Source organism: Carassius carassius, chromosome 8 (genome assembly GCF_963082965.1).
Source record: "Carassius carassius chromosome 8, fCarCar2.1, whole genome shotgun sequence".
Lineage (NCBI taxonomy): Eukaryota > Metazoa > Chordata > Actinopteri > Cypriniformes > Cyprinidae > Carassius > Carassius carassius.
Genome location: NC_081762.1, coordinates 19,982,290 through 20,006,562, shown reverse-complemented (window position 1 = coordinate 20,006,562; position 24,273 = coordinate 19,982,290). Strand labels below are relative to the sequence as shown.

General features: G+C 38.8%; 1 protein-coding gene across 2 annotated transcripts; it reads right to left on the bottom strand.

The window, feature by feature from the left end:
- Nucleotides 1-2,540: 2,540 nt before the first annotated feature.
- Nucleotides 2,541-23,499, bottom strand: LOC132145483 (cytosolic 5'-nucleotidase 1A-like). 2 transcript variants are annotated; one of them, XM_059556560.1, is made up of 7 exons: nucleotides 23,086-23,498; nucleotides 15,265-15,309; nucleotides 12,004-12,171; nucleotides 11,009-11,138; nucleotides 5,826-5,948; nucleotides 4,930-5,114; nucleotides 2,541-4,102 (listed from the first exon to the last, which is right to left on the bottom strand). In XM_059556560.1, exons 1-7 carry the CDS (start codon nucleotides 23,230-23,232, stop codon nucleotides 3,746-3,748), a joined length of 1,155 nt encoding a protein of 384 aa, XP_059412543.1. In that variant the 5' UTR covers nucleotides 23,233-23,498; the 3' UTR covers nucleotides 2,541-3,745. The 2 variants fall into 2 exon arrangements, with proteins under 2 accessions (XP_059412543.1, XP_059412544.1); XM_059556561.1 differs by lacking the exon at nucleotides 15,265-15,309 and having other exon boundaries at nucleotides 23,086-23,499.
- Nucleotides 23,500-24,273: the final 774 nt, after the last annotated feature.

Sequence of the window (24,273 nt, the reverse complement as noted above, 5' to 3'; positions counted from 1 at the left end):
TTTATCACACATAATCAGTTTGAAGTGCCTCTATGGGAAATGCATCCAACATGCATCCTCATTCATTTAAATTTGTCAGAAGAATTGAAAATTATGCCACAGCAATTCTACCTTTTGTTAAAGGAATAGTTCACCCAAAAAATATCATTTGATGAAAATGTCCTCACCCTCAGGCCATCTGAGTTGTAGATGAGTTTATTTCCTCATCGGAACATATTTGGAGAGATGTATGCAGTGAATGGGTGCCGTCAGAATGAGTGTCCAAACTGCTGATAAAAACATTGCAGTAATCTATAATATGACTCCATCAATTAATGTCTTGTTAAGGGAAAAGCTGCATGTTTGCAATAAAAAAACCATCAAGACGTTGCTTCAGTTAAAAAGTTAATCTGTTGTCCTCTCACATCCAAATCCACCCACATATTTGTATATTTGTTTATTTAGTACTGGATGTCTTTGACTACATATTTATCTGTATCCATGGCTTTATTTCTTACAAACATGCAAGATTACTATGATGAACTGGACTTGTGTTGGACTTTGATTATTGAGATGTTTTTATCAGCTGTTTGGACTATCATTCTGACGGCACCCATTCACAGCAGAGGACTAATTAGTGAGTAAGTGATGTAATGCTTAGTTTCCCCAAATCTGTTCCAATAAAGAAACAAATTCATGCACATTTTGGATGACCTGACAATATACCTTTTCAGCAAATTTTCATTTTGTGTGAACTTTGCCTTTAATATTTCATTTGAAAATTCAAGTCCAGCTTTGCAATTGAAATGAAGGTGCTGTTAAAATGCATCCTGAATTGTTTTTTATTAATCAATCAGTTTCAAATGACCGTTTTATTGGAATTCTGTTTAGCCGCAGACTTTCATTTGCTTATTTACAGAGTGTTTGAGAACAGTGTATTAATAAAGTCATCCAGATGGCAGAAACCCCTCCCCAGCACTTCTCCAAAGTAATAAAATGGAAACGATATCTGATCAATCACTTCACATGGGGTGGACAACGATGGCCTCATTAACACGATGGCGCCTCAGAGGCACAGTTGCTTGATAGCCCTCTAGTTTATCTGCGCGTGCAGTTTGGTGAGGCTTCTGGGTAATTGGCACCAGCAGCAATGATCAACAGAGAAAGCATTAATTTCTTCTCTTTTTAGTTTCAAAACCTCACTGAGCTTAACAAGTGTTTGGACTGACAAATTTCAGTCCTGTTTTTAGACTCTCGCACTGCAAACTCCAGCAAATCTGATACATTATATAAAGTAGGATGATACACAACATAATAAACGTCTAAAGTATATAAATACTCCTTATTCACCAATGTTTTAAGAGTTTCATTTTGATATTATGCTAGCATTAATCATGTTTTTGAGGTCTTCAGCTTCTAGATCTTCTGCAGTCGTTGAGGATCACAAAAAGCATTGCTGCCACCTAATGTGATGCTGAAGAGGTGCATGCCAGGACTGCAAAAACATTTTGTAACATTTTATTCTTTGTACTGAACAAGAAACAGCTAAAGGATTATTATGCAATTACTCTTTTGTCTACACAGCATTTGCAGGGGCAATATGCTGACAGTGAAACTGATAAGACTTTTTTTGTGCCACGTTGCACATGTATACAAAAGTTCTGTGTCGTCATAAAATTGTGCATTCCTTGAAATTTTTCCTTTTGTATCAAGGTAGATTTTCACATTAGTTTCTAAAAGCAAAAGTCATTTAAACATCTTCATTCAGTCAGAACAAAATGTCCTGTATACTCTACTATATGTAAAGTTCAAGGGAACAATATGTTCTCCATGTCCATCAGTTGCAATTATGATTATAAAGAGCACAATGAAAGCTGAAATGATGTTTGCTTCTCTGAGTTAATGACTTAATTTTTTTCTACTTTGTACAGTTTAATGAGTAAGGTTCATTCAGTGTTGGAAATGTCTTTGACTATCATCATGACATTAGCTGATAATTTAAGAAATGACATTAAAAGTTATTAGGTGATCCGAAATCCGAAAATGGCTGTAAAATATTGTTCGACAAAATTACCAAGCCTTGGTTTGAGTGTGTTTCATTATTGTGCCTACAAATAGGATACAAGAGGAAATAGAGCTCTCTTTTGACAGCCATCATAATTGTAAAAGTAGCATAGTTTGCCTGAGTATACCTCAAATCACATACATACACATGCAATCATAATTATTGATTTATATTTAGAATTATAAATGCAATCATAATTATTGCATTATATATGTTTTGTCCTTGATAATATTGACATTCTGAATCAATATTAGAATAACTGTACAGTGGAACATCTCTGTAAAATGAACAATTATGGAGGAGGCAGCTAGTCTGTCACATTTTGTGTAGATTTAACAGTGAGAGGTGGATTAATTTAAAGAGGCAGACTAAACACTGATGTCAACACAATTTTTTCCAGTAATGTTTATAGCACAGGATGACAAGGCACGGGAAACATGTTAATAACAAGCAGGAAATCATTTCTTCACTACCTTAAATCAGACACAGTTCTGGATTGAAGCATAATGATGATAACTTTTACTTGTGTATTAGATGTCAAGCCAAAGATTGTGTGTAAACAAGAAATGACATTAACTGCATGACAAGTGTATCTGCAGAGAAAGAGTGGCAGGTAATGAAGCTCAGTACAAATACTGCACAGTTTTGTTTCGACAAAATTGTAATCTTTTATGCTCATCAAGGCTGAATTTATTTGATAAAAAATACATTAAAACATAATATTCTAAAATATTATTACGATACAAAAAACTGTTTTCTATTTTAATTTAATTTAAAATTTAATTTATTCCTGTGATGCAAAGCAAATTTTTTCAGCATCATTACTCCAGTATTCAGTGTCACGTGATCCTGATATGCTGATTCTCTGCTCAAGAAACATTGACTATTATCAATATTGAAAAAAATTGTGCTGCTTAATATTTTTGTGGAAACTAATGCATCCTTGCTTAATAAAATTAAGAATTTCTTTCAAAATATATTACTAACTCTAATTACGAAACTTACAGTACAGTATACAACAGTAGTGTATATTGAATGCAGATGAGAAAAAAAAAAAAAAAAAGTACAGTGTAAAGATGAAATATACAATTCACTACTCATGGCTTTCTATAGATTCTGGGTATTTCATCTTCTCATATGTAAAATATTATGGCTTCTTTTCAATTTTGAACATTATATTACAGACTAACACTCCTTCCATTATAGATGACCACATACGTTAGATTACATAGAAAAATACGGTAGTTTTGCTAACACAATACCATCTACAGCACAAAACAAGAACACCCTTCAAAGTCCATTGCTGAATTACACAGTGCAGTTCAAAACACACACTGTGTAAACACCATTTCAGTATCACTCCTTTTCCTTTGTCACTTCACATATTCACTTTACATATAAGAATAGCAGCACACATTCAATTTAACAGTAAGTTGATGTCACGTATAATTCGACAAACCATCGCTGAGAAATGTACAGATTTACTGGTGTTGAGGCAGTGCAGAAGAACAATACTGGGTTGAATCTTTAACGGGTGAAATGTTGTGTCTGTCCTTGCAAAGGTCACAGAAAAAGGCAGAGAGAATACTGAGGTCCTGATCCAATGAGTGCACAACTGAGTTTACAAAATAAAGATATCTGCAACTTGAACGTCGCTTCCAAAATAAGAACATAATGCGCCTCTTTATATTTTCCCCTTTGTTATTTTCCTGCATTGGTGCTTTTAATATGAGGGTATTTCTGTGCAATCCCATAGGGCACATGGGCGGCAATGGCACCCATCTCTGCAGCACCCTCCACGTGAAACATCTGGTCATCAAAGTAGATGTGGGGCCGGATTTTCTCCAGCATGGGGCCTTTTGGTGCCCCGGCCAGGAAAAGAGCCTCGTCCATCTCCAGTCCCCAGGCACGGAGAGTCTTTAAGGCACGGATGCCTGAGCTGGCTGCGCTGCGAGCCGTCACGAGGTAGGTGCGGATGGGACAGTCCAGACGGTGGCCTTTAGCATAGAACTTCTTCTGAAGCTTCCCGAGCACTTCCAGGAAACCCTTCAGTGGTCCCTGTGTGGTAGACAGATATATTAAACAGTATGTCTATTGTAGCATCTACTACATTAAAGAATAAGGACACTCAGTCCTGTTTTTGGAGATTTACCCTTATATAAAACATTACATATTATATCTGCTAATCAAAGGTGAAGTGTGTATTTTTTTTATTCCAGTGGGACCAAATGCAAAAAAATTATAATTGGAATAAAGGAATAGTTCACCTCAAAATGAAAGTTTGCTGAAAATTTTAGTTTCTTCATCAGAAATGATCTGGATAAATTCAGCATTGCATCACTTGCTCACTAGTGGATCATCTGTAGTGAATGGGTGCCGCCAGAATGAGAGTCCAAAAAGCTGATAAAAACATCACAATAGTCCACAACTAATCCACACAACTCCGGTCCAGCAGTTAATGTCTTGTGAAGTGAAAAGTTGCGTGTTTGTAAGAAACAAATACATAATTAAGATGTTTTAACTTTAATCCATTACTTCTGGCTAAAATATGAGCCCTCTAATTATAACATATTCTCCAGTGAAAAAGTTGTCGCATCTGAATCAGGAGAGAAATATGCACAGATCAATATGTAGATTCTCATTCTGACGGCACCCATTTACTGCAGAGGATCTATTGGAGAACAAATTATGTAATGTTAAATTTCTGCAGCTCTGTTCCAATGAAGAAACAAACTCATCTTCATCCTGGATGAGCTGAGGCTGAGTACATTTTAAGCAAATTTTAATTTTTGAGATAACCGTGCCTTTAAACGTTCATTTTGCATTTACTCTGTATCATACTTAAAATATAATCAGTTCACATGGGTAACAAAAACAACGCTTACATGGTCTAGCAATCTGTTTTCATTTTCCCTCTCATGCTCGAAGAACTTGTCCAGGCCGTGGGCTTTAAAAATACGCTCAGACTCATCAGAGAAAAGAACAGCGTCGCCGTCAAATGCCACTCTCAGCTGGGTCTCGGACACCTCGATTTGTTTTTCTGACATAAACATGGTGGCAGCTGCAATTCCTGTAAGAAAAACACAAAGATAAAGCTCACCAACCTAAAGGAAAAAGCAGTGTGATGAATGACATTTAAAGGGTGTCCTTTAAAGACATTAGGACGCATTAAGCCTCAGTAAAACACATAGGTCATTGGATTAAGTCGATCTGTTAGTTTTATTTAGCTTATTTTACACAATTATTTCTGCAATAATCAATATTACACATTGATGACTGTTATATATGAACAAAGCAACATACAATAAGGTGCCATGGTTACTTTGGAATCACCATGACCACTAAGTAATTTGGCACTTTTCATCATTCAAAGTCACTGACAGGTTACCTTTCAAACACTAAATATCTAAATATACCACAAGACTAATGACTGTAAGGCACACCTGTTCGTGATTTTTAAACTGGTTTCTTGATAAGTTCAATTCATATGGTTTTACTATACTTTGTATGTCACTGAGACATGTACCAATTCTGCATCACAACTTTTACTCATTTGAATTCAATTTGATTAAAACATTTTACGCAACCATATTTGTCCAGAAAAACTCCTATGAATATTGTATTTATTAGCATAACATAAAAGGTCTTTTGTTAGCACTTTGTGTACTGTTTGTTGCACAAAAAAAGTCACAGTATGCCTTTGATTTACTGAAAGTAATTGTGCTACAAGATGAAGTACTAGGCAGTTGCATGTGTTATCAGATATTTACTGTGTACTAACCTTCAACGAGGGCTTCCCGAACCTTTTCAGCGTCAGCAGACAAATACAAGTTTGTATGCCATGCTTTCAGGTACCCAATAGGGCTGCTTCCTCCTGTCATGCAGAACCGCTCAATGAATAGATCTGGGGACGAGAGAAGAATATTAAACAGCAATTAACATTTCATGAGAGCCAGATATTATTACATTTACATTCATGCATGTGGCAGACCCTTTTATCCAAAGCAACTTACATTGCATTCAAGCTATTGTTACATATTTGAACAGTTATTACCATATCCAGCACCCAGGGTTTTTTTTTTGTTTTTAGAATAGGCCTACACTCTCAATTTATTTTTTTTTTTTTTACAAAAGCTGTTCTGAGGCAGTACCCTTCAAAAGGTACACCTCTGTACTTTATTTGCCCATAAGGGTGCGTTTTGAGAAGGTATGTGTAATTAAAAAATAGAGTTGATCTATAAATATAAATGTGGCTGATTTGGCAGTCTGTGGTTTATAGTGACACCTAGTGGTGTGTTTGAGTTTGTCACCAGATCTCAAAATGGTTACTCTTTTTTCCATATAAAATAAAACAGCTTTTATATGACTGGAGTCTATCTTTCACGTGAGCATACATTTAAATACATTTATCAAAAGTGGTATTTGCTCATTTATCAATAAATAATTATAATGAATAGCCGTTAGAAAAGAAAAGAGGTTTTCCTCAAGTTATTTAAACAGTGTTTAAAGGTCACAGTGTTCATTTAGAAGATTACACTATTTTGACACCTCAGTTATGAACTGTTTAACAGATGGAAAGCTTAGACTACTGGGAAATGTTGGGGTAATGTGCTCCTTTTAGCCTTTGACACATGGGTGCCAGCTCAGTGAGACATCAACAGCAGGTTTGATTTACATGAAATGTCAAGCCAAGTTTGCCCAGGAGTAAAATAAGGGATAGTACAGTCAGCTGATCAGTAGACCTATAGTAAAAAAAAAACCCCATCAGCATCCTGGTAACTCTTTAAATCTAGCACTTAAATCTAGCACTCTCTATTGTAATTCTATTCTATTGTAATTCTATTATTTAAAAAAACACTAGCTTCTCTATTCTTTTGTATTATATTTGTTTTCTTTTAATTTATTAATAAATAAATAAAAATTGTTTTGTGTTCTGCTTTAGGCTAACTGAGAGTATATTCATTGCTCTTTCATTGCTCTTTTGTTGATTTTGATTGCTTCCATTTTCTTCTTTTGTAGTTAATTTATCACTTAAAAATGAAACTGCTGAGTGCAGTAGGAGACGTGTAAGGATAAAAGAAACTCAGATACATTGATCTCCTGAGAAACAGACAATACAAACATACACGGACATCTTTGAGACACCCCACATTCTAGAGTGGAGGTGCAGGAGACCTCCTTCCCTTCTGTCCATTTGTTTCATTTTAAATCCCTTCACCCATGCTTTCTTCAACTGAGTCCACTCAAAATGATTACATGAAATGTCAATGCAAGTGAACTAACAGTCATGTCTGGTATCAGTTGAAAGGTCTCAGTGCAACTGGTACAATGGTTCCAATCTTACAAAAGTAGACTAAAAGATAATACAGATCCTAAGAGTTAAGAGATATTTTGATTACTGTAATGGGAGTGCCCTTTACCAGGGTCCTCCATGTAAATTACCTTCTGTTCCCATTGAGTTGTAAACCAACCAGGTTTGGGACCTGGGTTAATGCAAACTCCAAGCTAGTTCCTGTCTCCATTTGGGGGGATGTTGTCTTGGTCTGAGATACTTAAGGAAATGTTGCAAGAGGATCAGGGTCTTCTGTAGCAAGAATGAGCCCATAGCATGAAGTGTGTCCACACACTTCATACTATGAACACACAAAAAAAAATGTTTTGTCTAAATTAGCATTTTATGTAATTCAATTACATAACAATTCTCCATCCATTTAGATTACATAGTTTTAATGTAAAAAAAATCAATAAACTTAATATGACTCACATAAGTCAGTCAAACGTAAATGAAACAGGTACATTTTATGTAGCCATTTCAGCCATATCACCCTGGAGCCCAAGACAGGTTTCCCACTGAAGCTAAGCAGGGCTGAGCCTGGTCAGTACCTGGATGGGAGACCTCCTGGGATGTGGGTTGTGTGGGTCCTAGCGCCCCAGTGTAGTGATGGGGACACTATACTGACAACAAGCACAGTCCTTTGAATGGGACGTTAAACCGAGGTCCTGACTCCCTGTGGTCATTAAAAATCCCAGGATGTCTTTCAAAAAGAGTAGAGGTGTGACCTCAGCATCCTGGCTAAATTCACCCATTGGCCTCTGACCATCATGGCCTCCTAACAATCCCCATATCCGCTGATTGGCTTCATCACTCTGTCTCCTCTCCACCAGTAAGCTGGTGTGTGGTGGGCATTCTGGCGCAATATGGCTGCCGTCGCATCATCCAGGTGGATGCTGCACACTAGTGGTGGATGAGGAGATACCCCCTTTCTATGTAAAGCAAAGCACTATATAAGTGTAAGGAATTATTATTATTATTATTATTATTATGTAACGACATCTGACAGAAATAAAGTCAATCTGGTTAAAAATGAGAGGCTGATAAATCTGTTTTAGGAGTTGTTAAAACAGATCTTGAGAGATTATATGTATTTTTTTTTTCAGTTTATTTCATCTTTGTCAGTGACTGAAGTCAGTTGTAATTCTTGTGTTTCTCTTTCCTTCAAAGATTCTTCTTGTTAACAGCAGCTGCCCATCATTAACGGTCGATCATCTCATAGTTATCTTCTTAACTCCAGCACTGCTCCAATGCTACTTTAACACTCTGTAGTGTGGAAACACATGAACACTGAGCAGTGTGAGGACTTTGCTGTGAACTATTACATAAAACATATCTGTTTCATTCACGTATGACTGATGCATATGAGTCACATAAAATGTATTGATTTAATTTAAGTTAAAACTATGTAATCTAAATGGATGGAAAATTGTTATGTAATTGAGTGTATTGTTCTAAAAGTCAGGTATGGATCTTTTACTCTTAGATTAATCTTTGAGAATTTGATGTCTTGTATTGATTTGATGTCTATGAATTGGCTATATAATTGGCATAATATTTACCTGACTGGTAATAAATTGTTACGTATGTTACCACAAATCTGCGTCCAGGGTTAGTACATACTAAATCTCAGGTTAGATGGAGCATGAGGGACATCAGGTGAGATTATAGATTCCTGACTAACTGCTTGACTTTAGTTAAGTTGTTATGCAGTTACATTAACCATGGGGGGCTAGAGAAAATACTATTGGAGTATTAGCATGGTTTGAGCATATTTCATGGTACTAACCATAACCTCTGGTTATTGTCTCACTATATTCAAGTTGTTATATAATTGGATTAATTAAAGGGGGCTAGGTAAAACACAACTGGAATAGTAAATTTCACAGTGCTAGCCATAACCTCTGATTATTGTTGGAGCTTTAACTAAGTTGTTACATAGGTGACTGTGAGGTGCTAAACAGAACCACTATTTGAAGAACGACAAGCATGAGGCGGTCTATTAAATAGTTAGTCATAACCTCTGTCTAATGATCAGACTGGAGAGTTTGTGATCGTGGGGTACATGTATACATCGGCTGGCATGATACACACTGAGCGACATAGATTCCTAATGAACGAGTAAATATAAAGTAGAGTAAACTAGAATAATAAAATGTCAGAATAATAATAATAACTAGAGACAGAAAATCAACCAATTTGCCTTTCAAACAAAATTCAAGGTCATACTAAAATGGAGTCAGATAATAAAATGGAGTCAGATTTGAGTTTAACCTAAACTGAATAACTCTGCGCACTGAAAAGACCGAACATGCAGGAAACCTTCAGCCAGCACCGGATACCTTCCTTGGACCGAGTGCGTGGACCTTACACATGAAACTAGCACCAAGAAGGAAACTGGAAGACAGGAACAAAGTCACAGGCATACAGTTTAGCCTCCTTGTACAAAAATGTGACTTTTGACCACAGGATGCCATGACTGACCAATCAGAATCAAGAATTCCTGAGAGCCATTAAATAATGAGATATATGCAGGTAGTGGATGTAAAATGAAGGTCAATTAGATTTAGGTGGGGGGGGTGCTCAGGTGAGAGGAAATGCATTGATCTTAATGCTGTATGATTGGCTGATGACACCTACCTATGACATCAAAGAAATCAGTACAAATATTTTCAGAATATTAATTGATATTGCTAAATAATTATAATATGTTTTAATAAAGTATGAATCTGATTATTAGTGAAGTGTGTATGATTCTACAGGCTAACAGGGTTATTGTTCTCTAGTGAGATTAGCAAAGAATCATGAGAGACATTTTCAACACTTTTGATATTTTCAATCAAATAATCCTTCATGTAATATGATTGGCTCTTGTTTCGAAAGACCCCCCCACACCCCCCCCCCCCCCCCACACCCCATTCTTCGCATTATTTTTTCTTTCTTCTTTGCCGTGATGGATTTTGGAACTATGCGGCATTAGACTCACATTTATCATCTAACAAACATCTAATATTTTCATGGTTCAGGCTTCTGACTTCAAATGTTTCTTGAAACATCAGTTCATATCCGCATATTTGTTGTTTTGTCCAAAGAGAGGCCAAAGGATGGAGAGATGTTTGTTTTCTCTTCATTCAGCCACCGAAACGAACAAAACCAGTCCAGCTGGGGCACTGCAGGGAACTGAGCAGGAAGTGACTGGTTTGTGATACAAAGGTTAGTGGTGTCACATACATCTCTGTGGGAAGATATGATTGGCCAGCTGGAGATTTATCTTCTAAGAAAACATTTGCATTGACAGTTTTGTGTCCTTAGAATCATGTCGTTACTTTGTATCCCATGCCTTTGACTTATTGATTAACAATAATATAGCACAGCAGTGTACATTTTACTGTTTTGTGGTTTATGATTTCATGATGAGGCACCTTCATGTCTTTCTTGTTCTTTTTTTAAACAAGTAAATGATGACAGTTTTCATTTTTGGGTGAACTATCCCTTTAATAATTAGCCTATCATCCATTGTCAACACCGATCACCCAAGGGTGGCATTTTTTTTTCAAGAATGGACATTTCTGACCATGTACATGTTTGGGGAAAGCATCCAGGTTATTAAAAGGTCCGCAAATTATACTTACTGTGGTAGTTGATGGTGTTGATGAGTCTGATGCCTACATGAGCATGGTTGTAGGTTACCAGCACAATATCAAACAGCTCCTCGCTGTCTGGATAGAGCTCCCGCAACCGGCTATTTACTGCCTCCAGTGCCTGAGAAAACACGCACAATAATGTGTCTAATCAAATGAAGTAAGTAGTAGACAGTGAGAATATTGCAGTCAATGCTGATAAAGGAATAGCTCACACAAAAATGAGCATTTGCTGAAAATGTACTCACCCTTAGGCCATCAAAGATGTAGATGAATTTTTTTGTTCATCTGAAAATAAATTTAGCTTTGCATCACTTGCTCAGCATGAGAATGAGAGTTCAAGCAGCTGAAAAAAAACATCACCATAATCCACAAGTAATTAAGTTCACAACATTTGTGTTTATAATAAATTAATTCACCATTACAATGTTTTAAATTAAAACTGTTGATTCCAGCTAAAATAGCCCTCTAGCCATAATATTGCTTCTCCAGTGAACAAGTAATCTTGCCCATCCAAAACCATCCTAAACAAATGTTGGTGGATATTGATGTGAGAGGACAGCAGGGGATGAACTTTTTACACTGGAGGAAGCATTATTATGGATTGTAGACTCTATTATCAGAGATTATTATGTTTTTTTTGGACAGAAGTGACTATTTATAGTTAAAGCATCTTAATTATGTATTTGATTCTTACAAACACACCGCTTTTCACTTCACAAGACTTTAACTGATGGACTGGAGTTGTGTGGATTACTTGTGGATTATTGTGATGTTTTTATCAGTGGTTTGGACTCTTATTCTGATGGCACCCATTCAATGCAGAGGATCCATTGTTGAGCAAGTGATTTAATCACATCTACATCTTGGATGGCCTGAAGGTGAGTACATTTTCAGCAAATGTTCATTTTTGGGTAAACCATTTATTTAAGGCAATGACAAAAAAATAACTTGATAATGCATGATATTTTATTGTGCATTATTACCTTAACAAATGGGAATGCTGGGCCCGGAGCAAAGGGCTCATTTTCGTGCTCCACCTGATACCTGAGGTACTCCTCTATTCCTTTCTGCTCAAACACCTTCTGCTCTTTCTCTGTCCGGAACAGAACCCGCGATGACACAGCAATGGTGACCGCATTCTCTGGTTTGGGCTGAATAGAGATGGTGAAAGAGTGAGACATTCGCTGTGAGACATTCATTACAAATATTGGACATACAAACACAAGTAACTGATTCTTCTGTTTGTTAAAAGCATGTGCAATGATTTCATAAAAGTGGTCTATGACTTGTGACCTGTCGCAAATCTTCTGAAGACAAATTATATCTTTGTGAAAAAAAAATTTTTTCATTATAATAATCTTAATCTCCACCATTGCTCTTGAATTCCGTTTGAATATGAGTATATTTACATCTAACATATTGTATACTGTTGATTTTAGTATTAAATTTTGTAGTTTTTATTACATTTATTACATTATTTTGTAATTATATTTATTTAAATGTTAGTTATATTTGTACTGTAACTTAAATGTATTTTATTTCAGTTTTTTGTTTTATTTAACTTTATTACATTTAAGTTTATTTTTTATATATATATGAATATATATATTTAAATATGTAGATAGTTAGTTAGTTAGTTAGTTAGTTAGTTAGTTAGTTAGTTAGTTAGTTAGTTAGTTAGTTAGTTAATCTTTACTTTACTTAACAAAAAAAAATATATATATATATTTTTTTTTATATAGTTTTACTTTTGGTGTACAATTACAACACTGTTCACTATAAGAACCAGTGACATTTAAGATCATTGATTTAAAACCTGGCAAGACATGTCAAAACCGATAGTTTACCCAAAATTTTTAATTCTGTCAGTTTTCACCTTCACCCACCTTCAAGTCATTTTTGGGTGAACTATCCATTTAATGCCCCACATTTTAATATACATAAGCACACACGAAGGGCGAAATTATTGAATACAAATGCCACTATATCACATAATTTCAGATGACTTAAAATATAGCTCAGAAGTCATATTGACCACTCGTTACAAAAAACGATGACAGTTATTTTCATTTTGGGTAAATCATCCCTTTAAAAAGAGCCAGCAAGAAATAAATTCTGTAGAGTGCATATAGAGCAGCTGAAAGAACAGTATGAAATGCAATAGTCATCTCTATACAGCAAGCAATCATGCGTCAATTACAGATTATCTCTTAAGGTGAGAAGGTATGAATAGCGTGATTAATGAAGATCACATAAGGATCTACGGTTTCAGAGTAGATCGGACAGGACTGGATAATTTGAGATTATCATGGTCAGTCTTCACAATTGCCATTTTCCCAATTTTATTGTTCAGTAAATGTTTCATATGCAGCCACACAGACCACTGTACCAAAAGTGATCCAGTGATTATACAAAAAATCATTTCCAAGTAATGTTGCCAACCTGTGTTATGTAATTTAGTGGAAATTGCCGGTGATGCATCAGGTGGTATATAGACAGTAATGTGATTCCCAGCAGCAGCACAGCCTATGTATAGTCACATGGCCACACATCAGCTGAGTATGTCACAGGAAACCACCAGGAAGAGCAGGGCTAGTTAATTTTGGAAAGGGGCTACCGCATGACGCAGAACTCTGTTCGTGCTGTTCAACACGCCCTCAAGCGAGCGACAACCCTCCAACCCCAGACATGTACTGCCTGGGGGTTATGGGAAAAGGACAAGCCTGTGTAAATTGATCTGTGATGAGTTAACAGTCTCTTTCCCCAAAGAACCGGAGAACGATTTGACATTTCAGATGAGCCATGTCACATCGCGTCTCTCCCTCATGCTGGGAGATCCTGAGAGGTCTGAGCAGGACAGGGAAATGTTTGATGATATTATACAGGGTATGTCAGGTGGTTGTGGAAATGAGAGTGGATGAGTGGCCACTGTATTACAGAGGGAATGGGGCCAGATTTGAACTATTCAGCACATTGTAGAGGGAACATTTACTCTAGAGCCCTTGACAGATTAGGAAAAGTGAACACTCACCTGCTGTTTAATATCTGTCCTAATTGTTTAAATTGCAACTTTGGTGCCCACTTACCAGCTATATGTGACATTTTACTACATATAGAGTTTTCTAAATCAGAAACATAAAGGTAAAACACATGGAAATGAGTAAATGTTAAGGAGGGAAGTTGTGAATATGCAAACAATTACAGTGTTTCAGGAAAAAAATATGTTTTATTTTAATTTAAGAAAGAAAGAAAGAAAGAAAGAAAAAGGTTTTGAGAGGAAATGAAAGAGTCTGAAGTGTACTATAACACACACCAAATTCAAATCATGATTTGACATTTTTCATATTTATTATTATTCAAATATTGCCACTCACTGTTTCTAAATAAAATAAAATGAAATGATAGCAGACGTACCTTGGAAGGCCTTCAAATATTGTCTTTGACGAGTGGAGCCATAGATGCCGAAAGGTCGAGAACCGTTCCTATAGACCATATTTTAGTGAATTTTTTTAATTTATTTATTCAAATTTTTATAATATATTGTTTTTTTTTTCAAATGTTTCATTTTTAAATTTCAATTTCATATTTTTATTATACACTATTTCTAAGTCACTAAACAAATTCATACACTTGTGAAATTCATGTTAATTTTTTCTGACTTTTTCTAATTTATATTATTATTTACAGTACTGTACATTTGTGCAAAATATCCCCACAAGGATGGTAAAACTTGAATTTTTTTGGCATTGTGGGGACTGGCCTGCGGTGTATGTGTCTTTGTGTGTTTGATAAAAATAAAAATAAAACATTAAAACGGATTTTCACTTTCACTCTTCGTCTTAGATTTTCGTGTGTGATATTGTGGTTATGCTACTTATTCTAATTTTTCATTCTGCCATTTTCTGCCTTTCATGTGTGGTCAATCACAATTTCTAATGCATACAGCAAAAAATGTTGAATGCAATACAGGCACATTGCACAGTTAAACACCTCTGGCAGACACAATGACATATCTACTGAAAGACAGAAATGGATTTCGAAATGAATTTTCTTTGCAGCCAGACTTAAACAGTCAAGTATACTAAAAGCACCATCAAACTGAGCTCTTTAAATCCATTAATGTGTTCATTTGTGTAAGTCCGTATTGTGAGTCAAAAGGTCATGCGTTTAGTAGAGCAAAAAAGAACAGATTGTTAATGAGATGGCAGAGATGAAAATCTGCATGACCCTTTGAAAATACTTACAAAGAATATGCCTCCCTCCACCTTCCTGGCCCGTCTCACAGGTCCCTTCATAAAATATTATAACATTTCATATCAACCTCCACATCACAGGCAAACAGATTTGTCTATTATTTAATGCATATCACAATACATATATGTTCATATGGATGAGTTTGCCATAGTTAGAAATAAATAGGAAAACACATAGGGCAGAAAGCAAATAACAGACAAGCTTTGTTGAGAAACGAACCACCAAACAGTCCTATCATGTTGATTAAAAAAATAAGACTGTATTTCACTAAGACCCGGGTAAGTGATATTGTAGTGCTTTGGAGGAGATTTTCATATAGATGGGGTTTAGTTCTCCTGTGGAGGTGTGTTGTATTAACTGGGTGCTTGAAAATGCCCCCTAAATGCTTGCTCAGTAGTATGCAGTGTTATTAATGGTTCAAACTCTCGATATAGAGACACTTTAATTATACTGTCACAGATACAGTTACAGACACCACAGGGGCTTCAAGATTGAGTGTTAGTAGCAGCTCCCGGTAAATAAACTAAGTAAACTGTGTTTTCTTTCCCTTTGACCAAGCGGAAACTGAAACCCAAGCCATACACTGAGCATTCCTTAAAAATATGAAGTGAGCATAGAAGATACCAGCCCTCTTCATAAAAATGTGGTTTTCTGTTATAATTTCCAGCATCATTATTTCAGTTTCACTTGATCCTTCAGAAATCATTCTAATATAACTGCTCTGGATATATTTCTTCTTATTATTTATTTAATGTATATTTAAGATTCTTTCAATGAATAGACTGTTCAAAAGAACAAAATTTGTTTAACTGAATTATATTTTTGTCATAATTATGTTAACGTCTTTACTGTCACTTTTGATCAAATCAGTGCATCCTCGCTTAATAAAAGTATGAATTTCTTTCAGAAAGGAAACATCTTACTGACTCCACACTTTTGAATAGTGTCTGTTGTAATTTGTAATTTTACTTAAAAAATGGATGTAAATATTTAAATGTATATGTTTGTATATTATCATTTATATGAAGCTGTTTAATGGCAAGTTCCCATTTGGACAAATTACACTATAGTGTACATGCAGTAAATAAACTGTAACGCCTCTAGCCAATAACGCTGGAAATATTTAACAATTTGTTCCTCTTCAGGAACCCAAGCTGCGTTGAACGCTATGGGGAACGCCCTGTGCGTGACCACGATCTGAATCACATGTGTAATCAGCCCAAAGGAAGGCAAGACATCATAGGCGGGTGATGCCATCGACCAGAAAGCTTAAAAGCACATGCGGCAGTGCCGGCATTAGCCTTCTGTCATTTCAGCAAGCACTCTTTGTGTTGTCAGTCTCAATTTGTGTTGTGAGTCTTATTTACTGTTTTCTGTCAGGTTAGAAAGGAAAGAAAAGATTTAAAGAGGAGAGAAGACAGAGTCACGCTATAAATTATCTGTTCCTCCCTGCTCACACCTCATCAAGGGTTGGGATACAAACAGTCTATGCATGGTTTGTTTGGGAGCGGAGCATGCACTCTCGAGGGGGTCGACTGCTCGCATTCCGAGTGTCTCCCACTGCATTTGCTTTGTTACCGGAAGGCTCTCTTTGAGGAGGGAGCCTTCACCTGCGTTCCTTGCAGTGCTGGTGGTGGCTGCACTCGTGGGGTTCGCAGTTAGATCTGCTGGAGGAAATGGAGACGGGCACGTCCCTATTTCTTTCCTCACCCGCCAGATCTGCCCGATCTCTGGGTTTGGAAGCCCGCATTGCGGCTACTTCCTCCCGGGGTGAAGGCTCAATGCTTCGCCTGTCTTCCTCTGAGGAGTATGATGTGGAGAGTGTCGATGAGGTCTCACCCCCTCTATCGCCCCAGTACGAGGAGCTGTTGGAGGTGGTAACTCGCACAGTAGCCAAATTAAAGACCGATTGGCCCGCTGAAAGTCCAGCCGAGCCGCAGCGAAGCAGGCTTGATGAACACTTCCTGTGGTCGAGTCCACCACCTCCACAGTGGTGTAATGTAACGAAGTAAAATAACTTTGTTACAGTACTGAAGTATTTTTTGAGAGCATCTGTACTGTACTTGAGTTTTTATATCTTAGCCAACTTTTACTTTTACTTTTAAGAATCAGCCGTTTGAATGAATCTGTTAAATCTCAATGACTCAGTCATTAACATTCACTTGCTCCTTGTCCAGAGAGGCACAGAAACAGAGCGAAGGCCGAAGTAACACCCTGGGTCAGGGACTTCCCAGCCTAAGCCAGATCTGAGGATCGTACATCAGGGTAGGAGGTCCTCAGCCAAAAAGTCCTGATGTGAGACGGTCAGGTCTTCAGAGGGCGTCCCCTACTGGGGTAGAGTGGCATACACCGCATAACATGGTGCCCATCTCGCCTCAGTGCCCTTGAGAAGTCGGTCTGCCAACCCTGCCATAGTTCCAGGGCGTAGTGGCTTCCAGCGAGCGCTGCTCTCAGTTTCTTCCACCCGGGAGCGTAGCAGAGCTGAGAGGCTCGCCACCCCTTCGGGGGTCAATAAAACAGTTTGCTCGGTTGCCCCAGGCTGATCCTCCACTTCAGAGCACTAATCTAGCTGCCTCTATATCACCAGAGGTCAGTCTCGAGAGACCGAATCCCTCAGTAGATTATTTAGCAGTGTGGAAACTACTGCCAAATGTATCTCAATGGGTCCTGAACACAGAAAAAGGCTATAGCATTCAGTTCTGCTCTCCACCGCCGAGATTCAAGAAGGTTATTCCGACTGTGGTCAGACCCGAGCAGGCTCTGGTTATGGAACAAGAAGTGAATACCCTACTGAGGAAGGAGGCCATTGAGGTGGTCCCTCCTCAAGAGAGGGAATCCAGGTTTTACAGCCAGTATTTCATAGTTCCAAAGAACGATGGAGGGTTGCGTCCGATCATAGATCTGCGTCAGTTGGAGTAAGATGCTCACCATCAAGCAAGTTTTATCTCAAATCAGGTCCGAGAACTGGTTTGTCACGATAGATCTTAAAGACACGTACTTCCATATCTCCATCCTTTCCCCAACACAGGACGTTTCTGAGGTAGCTGCTCGCATTGCAGCCTGTCTGAGTGACATTTCTAGCTGGATGAATGCATCACCTTAAGCTCAACCTTACTAAGACAGAACTGCTGGTGGTTCCAGGTAACCCATCGTTTCATCAGAACTACTCTATACAGCTGGGTTCATCAACCATGATGGATCATCAGTTAAGCTTCATAGACCATATTGCTAAAATGACCCAGTCCTGCAGATTTGCCTTATACAGCATTAGGAAGATTAAACCCTTCCTGTCAGAGCAAGCCACCCAACTTCTTGTCCAAGATCTTTTTCTCTCAAGATTGGACTATTGTAATGCTCTACTGGCTGGCCTTCCTGCATGTACTGTCAAGCCTCTACAACTGATCCAGAATGCAGCAGTGAGGGTTGTATTCAATGAGCCAAAAAAAGCTCATGTTACTCCTCTCCTCATCAGTTTACACTGGCTAGCAGTAGCCGCTCGCATCAAATTCAAGGTACTGATGCTTGCATACAAGACGACCACTGGCACAGCACCAATATACCTAAACTCACTTGTTGAAACTTAAGTGCCCACCAGAAGCTTGCTTTCTGCAAGGGAAGGACGCCTTGTGGTGCCATCCCAAAGAGGTTCAAAATCACTCTTACGGACTGTAACAATATAAAAACTTCCTAATCACGGGAAGAAGTAGGCGGGATCCGGCAGACATTTAAATAAAACTTTAATAACCAAATAAACACAACACAGCGGGACAGCCCCTCACGGGCGACTACTGCGCACAAACAAAAACCAAAACACAAAATAAAGCCCAGGCCTGGTCCTCTCTCATCCTTCACTGTCGTAGCTCCTCTTTTGTATGCTTCCGATCTTCTCTGTGGGACTCGAGGTGAGTGGCGCAGGTGTCACTCATTTCCAAATCACCCCACCGGCCTAGCTCCGTTCTCACGGCTCTCAGCCCCATCCCACTGTGCTCTACTCCCCCCCCCCCCCCCCCCCCCAGGGGAACCGCCTACGGTGGCCGCGGGTACCTGGCGGTAAGGACAGACAGACAAGAGAAAAGGAGATGGAAGGATGAGGATTGACAGTACTATCGAGTACTTCCATTCCGTCTTACACTCTTACCCGCACGTTTAAGAAGTGTGTAGATGCTGCTCTGGCTCCACTGCGACTGCAGGACACCCCATACTAAAATATATCGACGATTGGTTGATTTTAGCTCAATCAGAGTAGATGGCAGTTTGACATGTGGGAGCTGTGTTTGAGACTGAACGCCAAGAAAAGTGTACTTTCTCCATTACAATGGACCAATTATCTAGGCATGGTGTGGGATTTGACCACAATGCAGACACGTCTGTACCCTGCTCATATCGAGTCGATCCTCACATCAGTCAAGAGAGTCAGAGAAGGCCCCAGGAAGTCACTCACTGTCAAGCACTTTCAGAGATTGCTGGGTCTCATGGCAGCTGCATCCAATGTGATACCTCTTGGCCTGCTGTACATGAGGCCCCTACAGTAGTGGCTCAAGACCAAGGGGTTTTCCCCAAAGGGGGAATCCACTTCGAACTATCAAGGTCACGTGGCGATGCATGCGTGCCTTAGACATGCGGAAGAAAACATGGTTCTTGAATCAGGGTTGGTGCTGGCTGGTATAATGCTAGCGACGGATGCATCCCTCACCGGCTGGGGTGTGGTCATGAGTGGCCACCCAGTCTGTGGAGTGGTCGCCATCTGACATGGCAAATCAATTGTCTGGAGATGCTGGCTGTGTATCGAGCATTATAACACTTCCTCCCAGACCTGAGAGGTCACCATATGTTGTTGTGCACCGACAACATATCAGTGGTCTCTTACATCAAACACCAGGGAGGTCTGCGTTCACCACCCTTGTACAAGCTGGCACACCAGATCCTTGTGAGGTCCCAGGACAAACTCCTCTCACTCAGAGCAGTATACATTCCTGGATATCTCAATATGGGAGCAGACATCCTGTCGAGACAGGGGCTGAGGCCCAGGGAATGGTTGCTTCACCCCGAGGTGGTGAAGCAGATATGGAGAGATTTTGGCCAGGATCAGGTGGAGCTCTTTGCGATTTAGGAGACATCAATGGGAGTCACTCCACACAGAGTATGGTGGCCTCCAAGGCCTTCTTAGCAGGTGTATCCATGCAGGACATCTGCAACGCTGTGGGATAGTCCACCCCATTCACCTTTGTGAGGTTCTATGGCCTTGACATGCAAACCACTCTGGGCTCTTCTGTTCTCTTGCCTTAGCTGTACTCTTTGGATAAACACTAGGCACGGATGTGGAAGTCTGGTGGCGTGGGCACCTTGTTCCCCATAGCATTCAATGCAGCTCCTGAAGTTGCAAGTTCCTGAAGAGGAATGACTCAGGTTTCGTATTTAACCATGGTTCCTCGAGGGAACGAGATGCTGCATCTCGAAGCCATACTCCTGGCACCCCTGCCAGCTCTTGCTTCATTCCTTGAGTTTAATGCCGGCACTGCCGCATGTGCTTTTAGGCTTCCTGGTCGATGAAGTGACCCGCCTATGACATCATGCCTTCCTTTGGGCTGATTACGCATGTGATTCAGAGTATGGTCACACAGAGGGCGTTCCCCATAGCGTTCAACATAGCGCCTCGTTCCCTCGAGGAACCATGGTTACATACGTAAAACCTGAGACTTTTTTTGTAATCAAGACTAGTGTTCATTTCGTCAGACGAGACGAGACGAAATATGTTCGTCAACAACCTTTTTTTTCATGACTAAGATGAGACGATGACAAGACTGCACCACTGTCCAAAAACGCTGACTAAGACTAAATTAACATGCATTATTGTTGACGAAAAAAGACGAGACGAAAATGTTTTGCATAAAATAAAAACTAAGATAAAATCTCTCTTCATTTTCGTCTACAATCGTCTCTGCTTTTTCATCAACTGTTACGCCTTTAAAAATTCAGAACGAGTTTGCGGCTTCACGCTGTTGCTCAAGTTACAGGTCTCATACTCCTGTTGCTGCCAGCCTGTGGCTGCAACACCAAACTGCTGAACACACAACACCTGAAGCGAACAAGAGTGACGAGCGCCGACGACATGCTATGTCGAAGGAAGAGAAAAAAGAATAAAAAGAATTTGTCCACACGCCGCTCAAAAAATACAAAATTAAAAAAAATTCCTGAGCGCAAGTCCACCGTCTAGGCAGGCTTTTTGTGTTAAATCATATTCCCTGTTGCTGCGCAGGCTCTTTTATTGTATATGACAGCTTATGTCCCGATGACCGGTCTTTGCATTACGATTAAAAGCAGTATCAATAAAGTAAAAAATTGTGATCAGGTTAATCATTTGTGAATGTGTCTCCTAAATCAGAATTTGAAAACCAGACACATTTAACATTTGCGTCCAACAAAAATCATTCAACAAGTGTATTTTGTCAGGTAATTATGACATTTAACCAATGTTTGAGATATGTGAAACACTTTTTTTACTGAAATGTTTATCAGTAATAATGTGTTATTTAAAAAAAAACACTAAAAATTTTGGACTAAAACTAGACTAAAATTAAAAGACTTTTAGTCGACTAAGATACCTTGAGTTTTCTTTTGACTAAAACTAGACTAAAATGACGAGACTTTTAGTCGACTAAAACTTGACTGACAAAAAAAGATATGTGAATGACTAAATATGACTAAAACTAACAAGGACATTTGGCACAAGACTAAGACTAAGACTAAATTAAAAATAGGTGACGAAATTAACACTAATCAAGACTTTAGTGTATGTACTGTACGACTGTAATGTAAGATTTTAATAAATCTGTACAAGAACAAAAACAGTCACTCATTCAAATAATATATTTTAATATAATTTCCATTACTTGGCTAATGTGGGTTCATTCATACAGGTCAAAGTGGCAGACTTTGGGGTGGTAACTTTCTATACCCACAGTGCAGGGAACAGGAACCATGAATCACTTCTGGGTCAGTCTGGGGCAAGCAGTGCAAGTGTTGGAAATGGGAGAATACAAGATGATAACAAAGAGGAGAATGGCATTGCAGGTTATTAATAGATTTAGAAAAGGCCAGTGACGCTTAGAGTAAGTATAGAGCTAAAGGCTATGGCAGAGAGGGAAATTATCCACATGGTGTTGACCAGCTGCCTGTTGCACACACTGAGCTGTTTTTATGTCTCTATTCTCTAAGTTACAAAACAAATGCACTAGGCCAGACAAAATCTCATATTATAAAGCTCTGCCCTTGACAGCAGTGTCACTATTTTATTCGCCATGCACAACGTATGACATATGGCATTTCAATATCTTTACGATGGTGTTAGCAGTCTAAATAAGCAGTGGAAGACTTAAAATGAGCTGCATCTGCTGTACCTACGATGGCATTATCTCCTTACATATTAGTACTGTTACCTAATAGTGTCATCACCCCCCTCCTTTCCCATGAAATCTGCTCTGTTTCTGTTTAACAAACACTGACACCACAACCAGGTATCAAGACATAAAAGACTATGCTCCTCTTGTAATTATATTTCATGTAATTATGCTGTTCTGACAAGCTACAGATCAGCATGAAGGGAAAGTTACTGGAAATGCAGCTGGTAAAAAGGCACTGAAAGATGTGCACTATTGTACCTAAACATTCCATGCACTAAATAGCCCACAAAAGTGTGACCTCACCAGAAAAAGGACAGAATGTTAGGAAAATTCAAATCACAATGAATGTTAGAGTTGTCTATGCAAATATAATGAAAAAACTGAATGTGAATTCACATATGGGACACTTACTGATTTGGGCTTCTTTGTAGAATCTTCATTTTCATGGATATCCTTGCTGTCGTCCCAGGATGCTTGGCTATCACCGTTTGAGGCTGATGGGCAGGTGCTGGGCATAGGGTCTTGCACCTTCATCACCTGAACAGGGTCAAGACTCATTCTCCCCAACTCTTCTCATTAACAACACACTTATCCAGGGATGTTCTCTCTGTTCACATGCACAGCCTCTCTTCCACACACAGTGTATGTCTCCAGCTTCAGGTAGAACTTTATCCGATGCTATACTCCTGATTCAGTGTCTAATGATAGTGTTGGCTTTGGTTCTATGCGTCAATATCCTCTCTGCTCTGACGTTCTGCCTGCTATCTGCTGCTGTGACGTGGTATGTGTTAATATCTACCCCTTCTCTCTTTTCCTCCCTCCCCACTCATCCCTCACTCAAGCACAAGCCACCCTCCTCGCTTTCACTCTATTTGCTCTAATCTATCTGCATGTGCTCTCTCTCCCTCTCTCAAAATATAATATTCTGATTGGATCAGCATTTTCCAGCCAATGAATAATGGGCTTCCCTGACAGACAGCTAGATCTTCCCCACTGACACACAGACAGATGGACGAACAGATAGACAGACAGACAGATAGATAGATCTGATAGATAGACCCTTAATGCCATTGTAATGGGACAAAACAACCCATAACCCAATAATCAGTTGCTAGGCAGCACTTTGACCCCATGTACAACCTTGCCAGGGATTGGATGTTTAGTTGGCATCCTGACAACATCCCTGGGGCCCAGAGTGACAAACTGTCCACAATGTCCAGTGGTTGGCTGCCCTCTTCTGGGTGAAGGAGGAATTATATTCTCATTCAAGTATTCCACAATAATAGAATGACATCTAGATATTCAGCATTGCAGAGTGTGAATGTGATATTGCTTACTATAAACAATACTGGTAGCATAAGTTTTGGCCAGTTATTTTTGTGTATTTCCACTTCCCATTCATCTACAGAGTCACTCTGGGCTTTCCATTTCCCAATTTGGTGCACAAACCAACTCTAGGTAAACTTTGCTCCTGGTTCTCTATATAAGTTACTGCTGGTTTATGAACAAGTGGAGTGATAAATAGAGAAAGGGCCCATTGTTGTATTCTGAAACACTGCTCAGCCAATCATAAACAGTCAGAAACTAACCAAGTGTACA

Bases quoted from the DNA above. Each gene is read 5' to 3' on its own strand.
- LOC132145483 (XM_059556560.1), bottom strand. From the start codon at position 23,232: ATGAGTCTTGACCCTGTTCAGGTGATGAAGGTGCAAGACCCTATGCCC. The intron at 12,172-15,264 runs GTAAGTATTTTC...ATCTCTATTCAG, and splicing joins TGGAGGGAGGCATATTCTTT to CCCAAACCAGAGAATGCGGT. The intron at 5,949-11,008 runs GTAAGTATAATT...TCTCGTCCCCAG, and splicing joins CAACACCATCAACTACCACA to ATCTATTCATTGAGCGGTTC.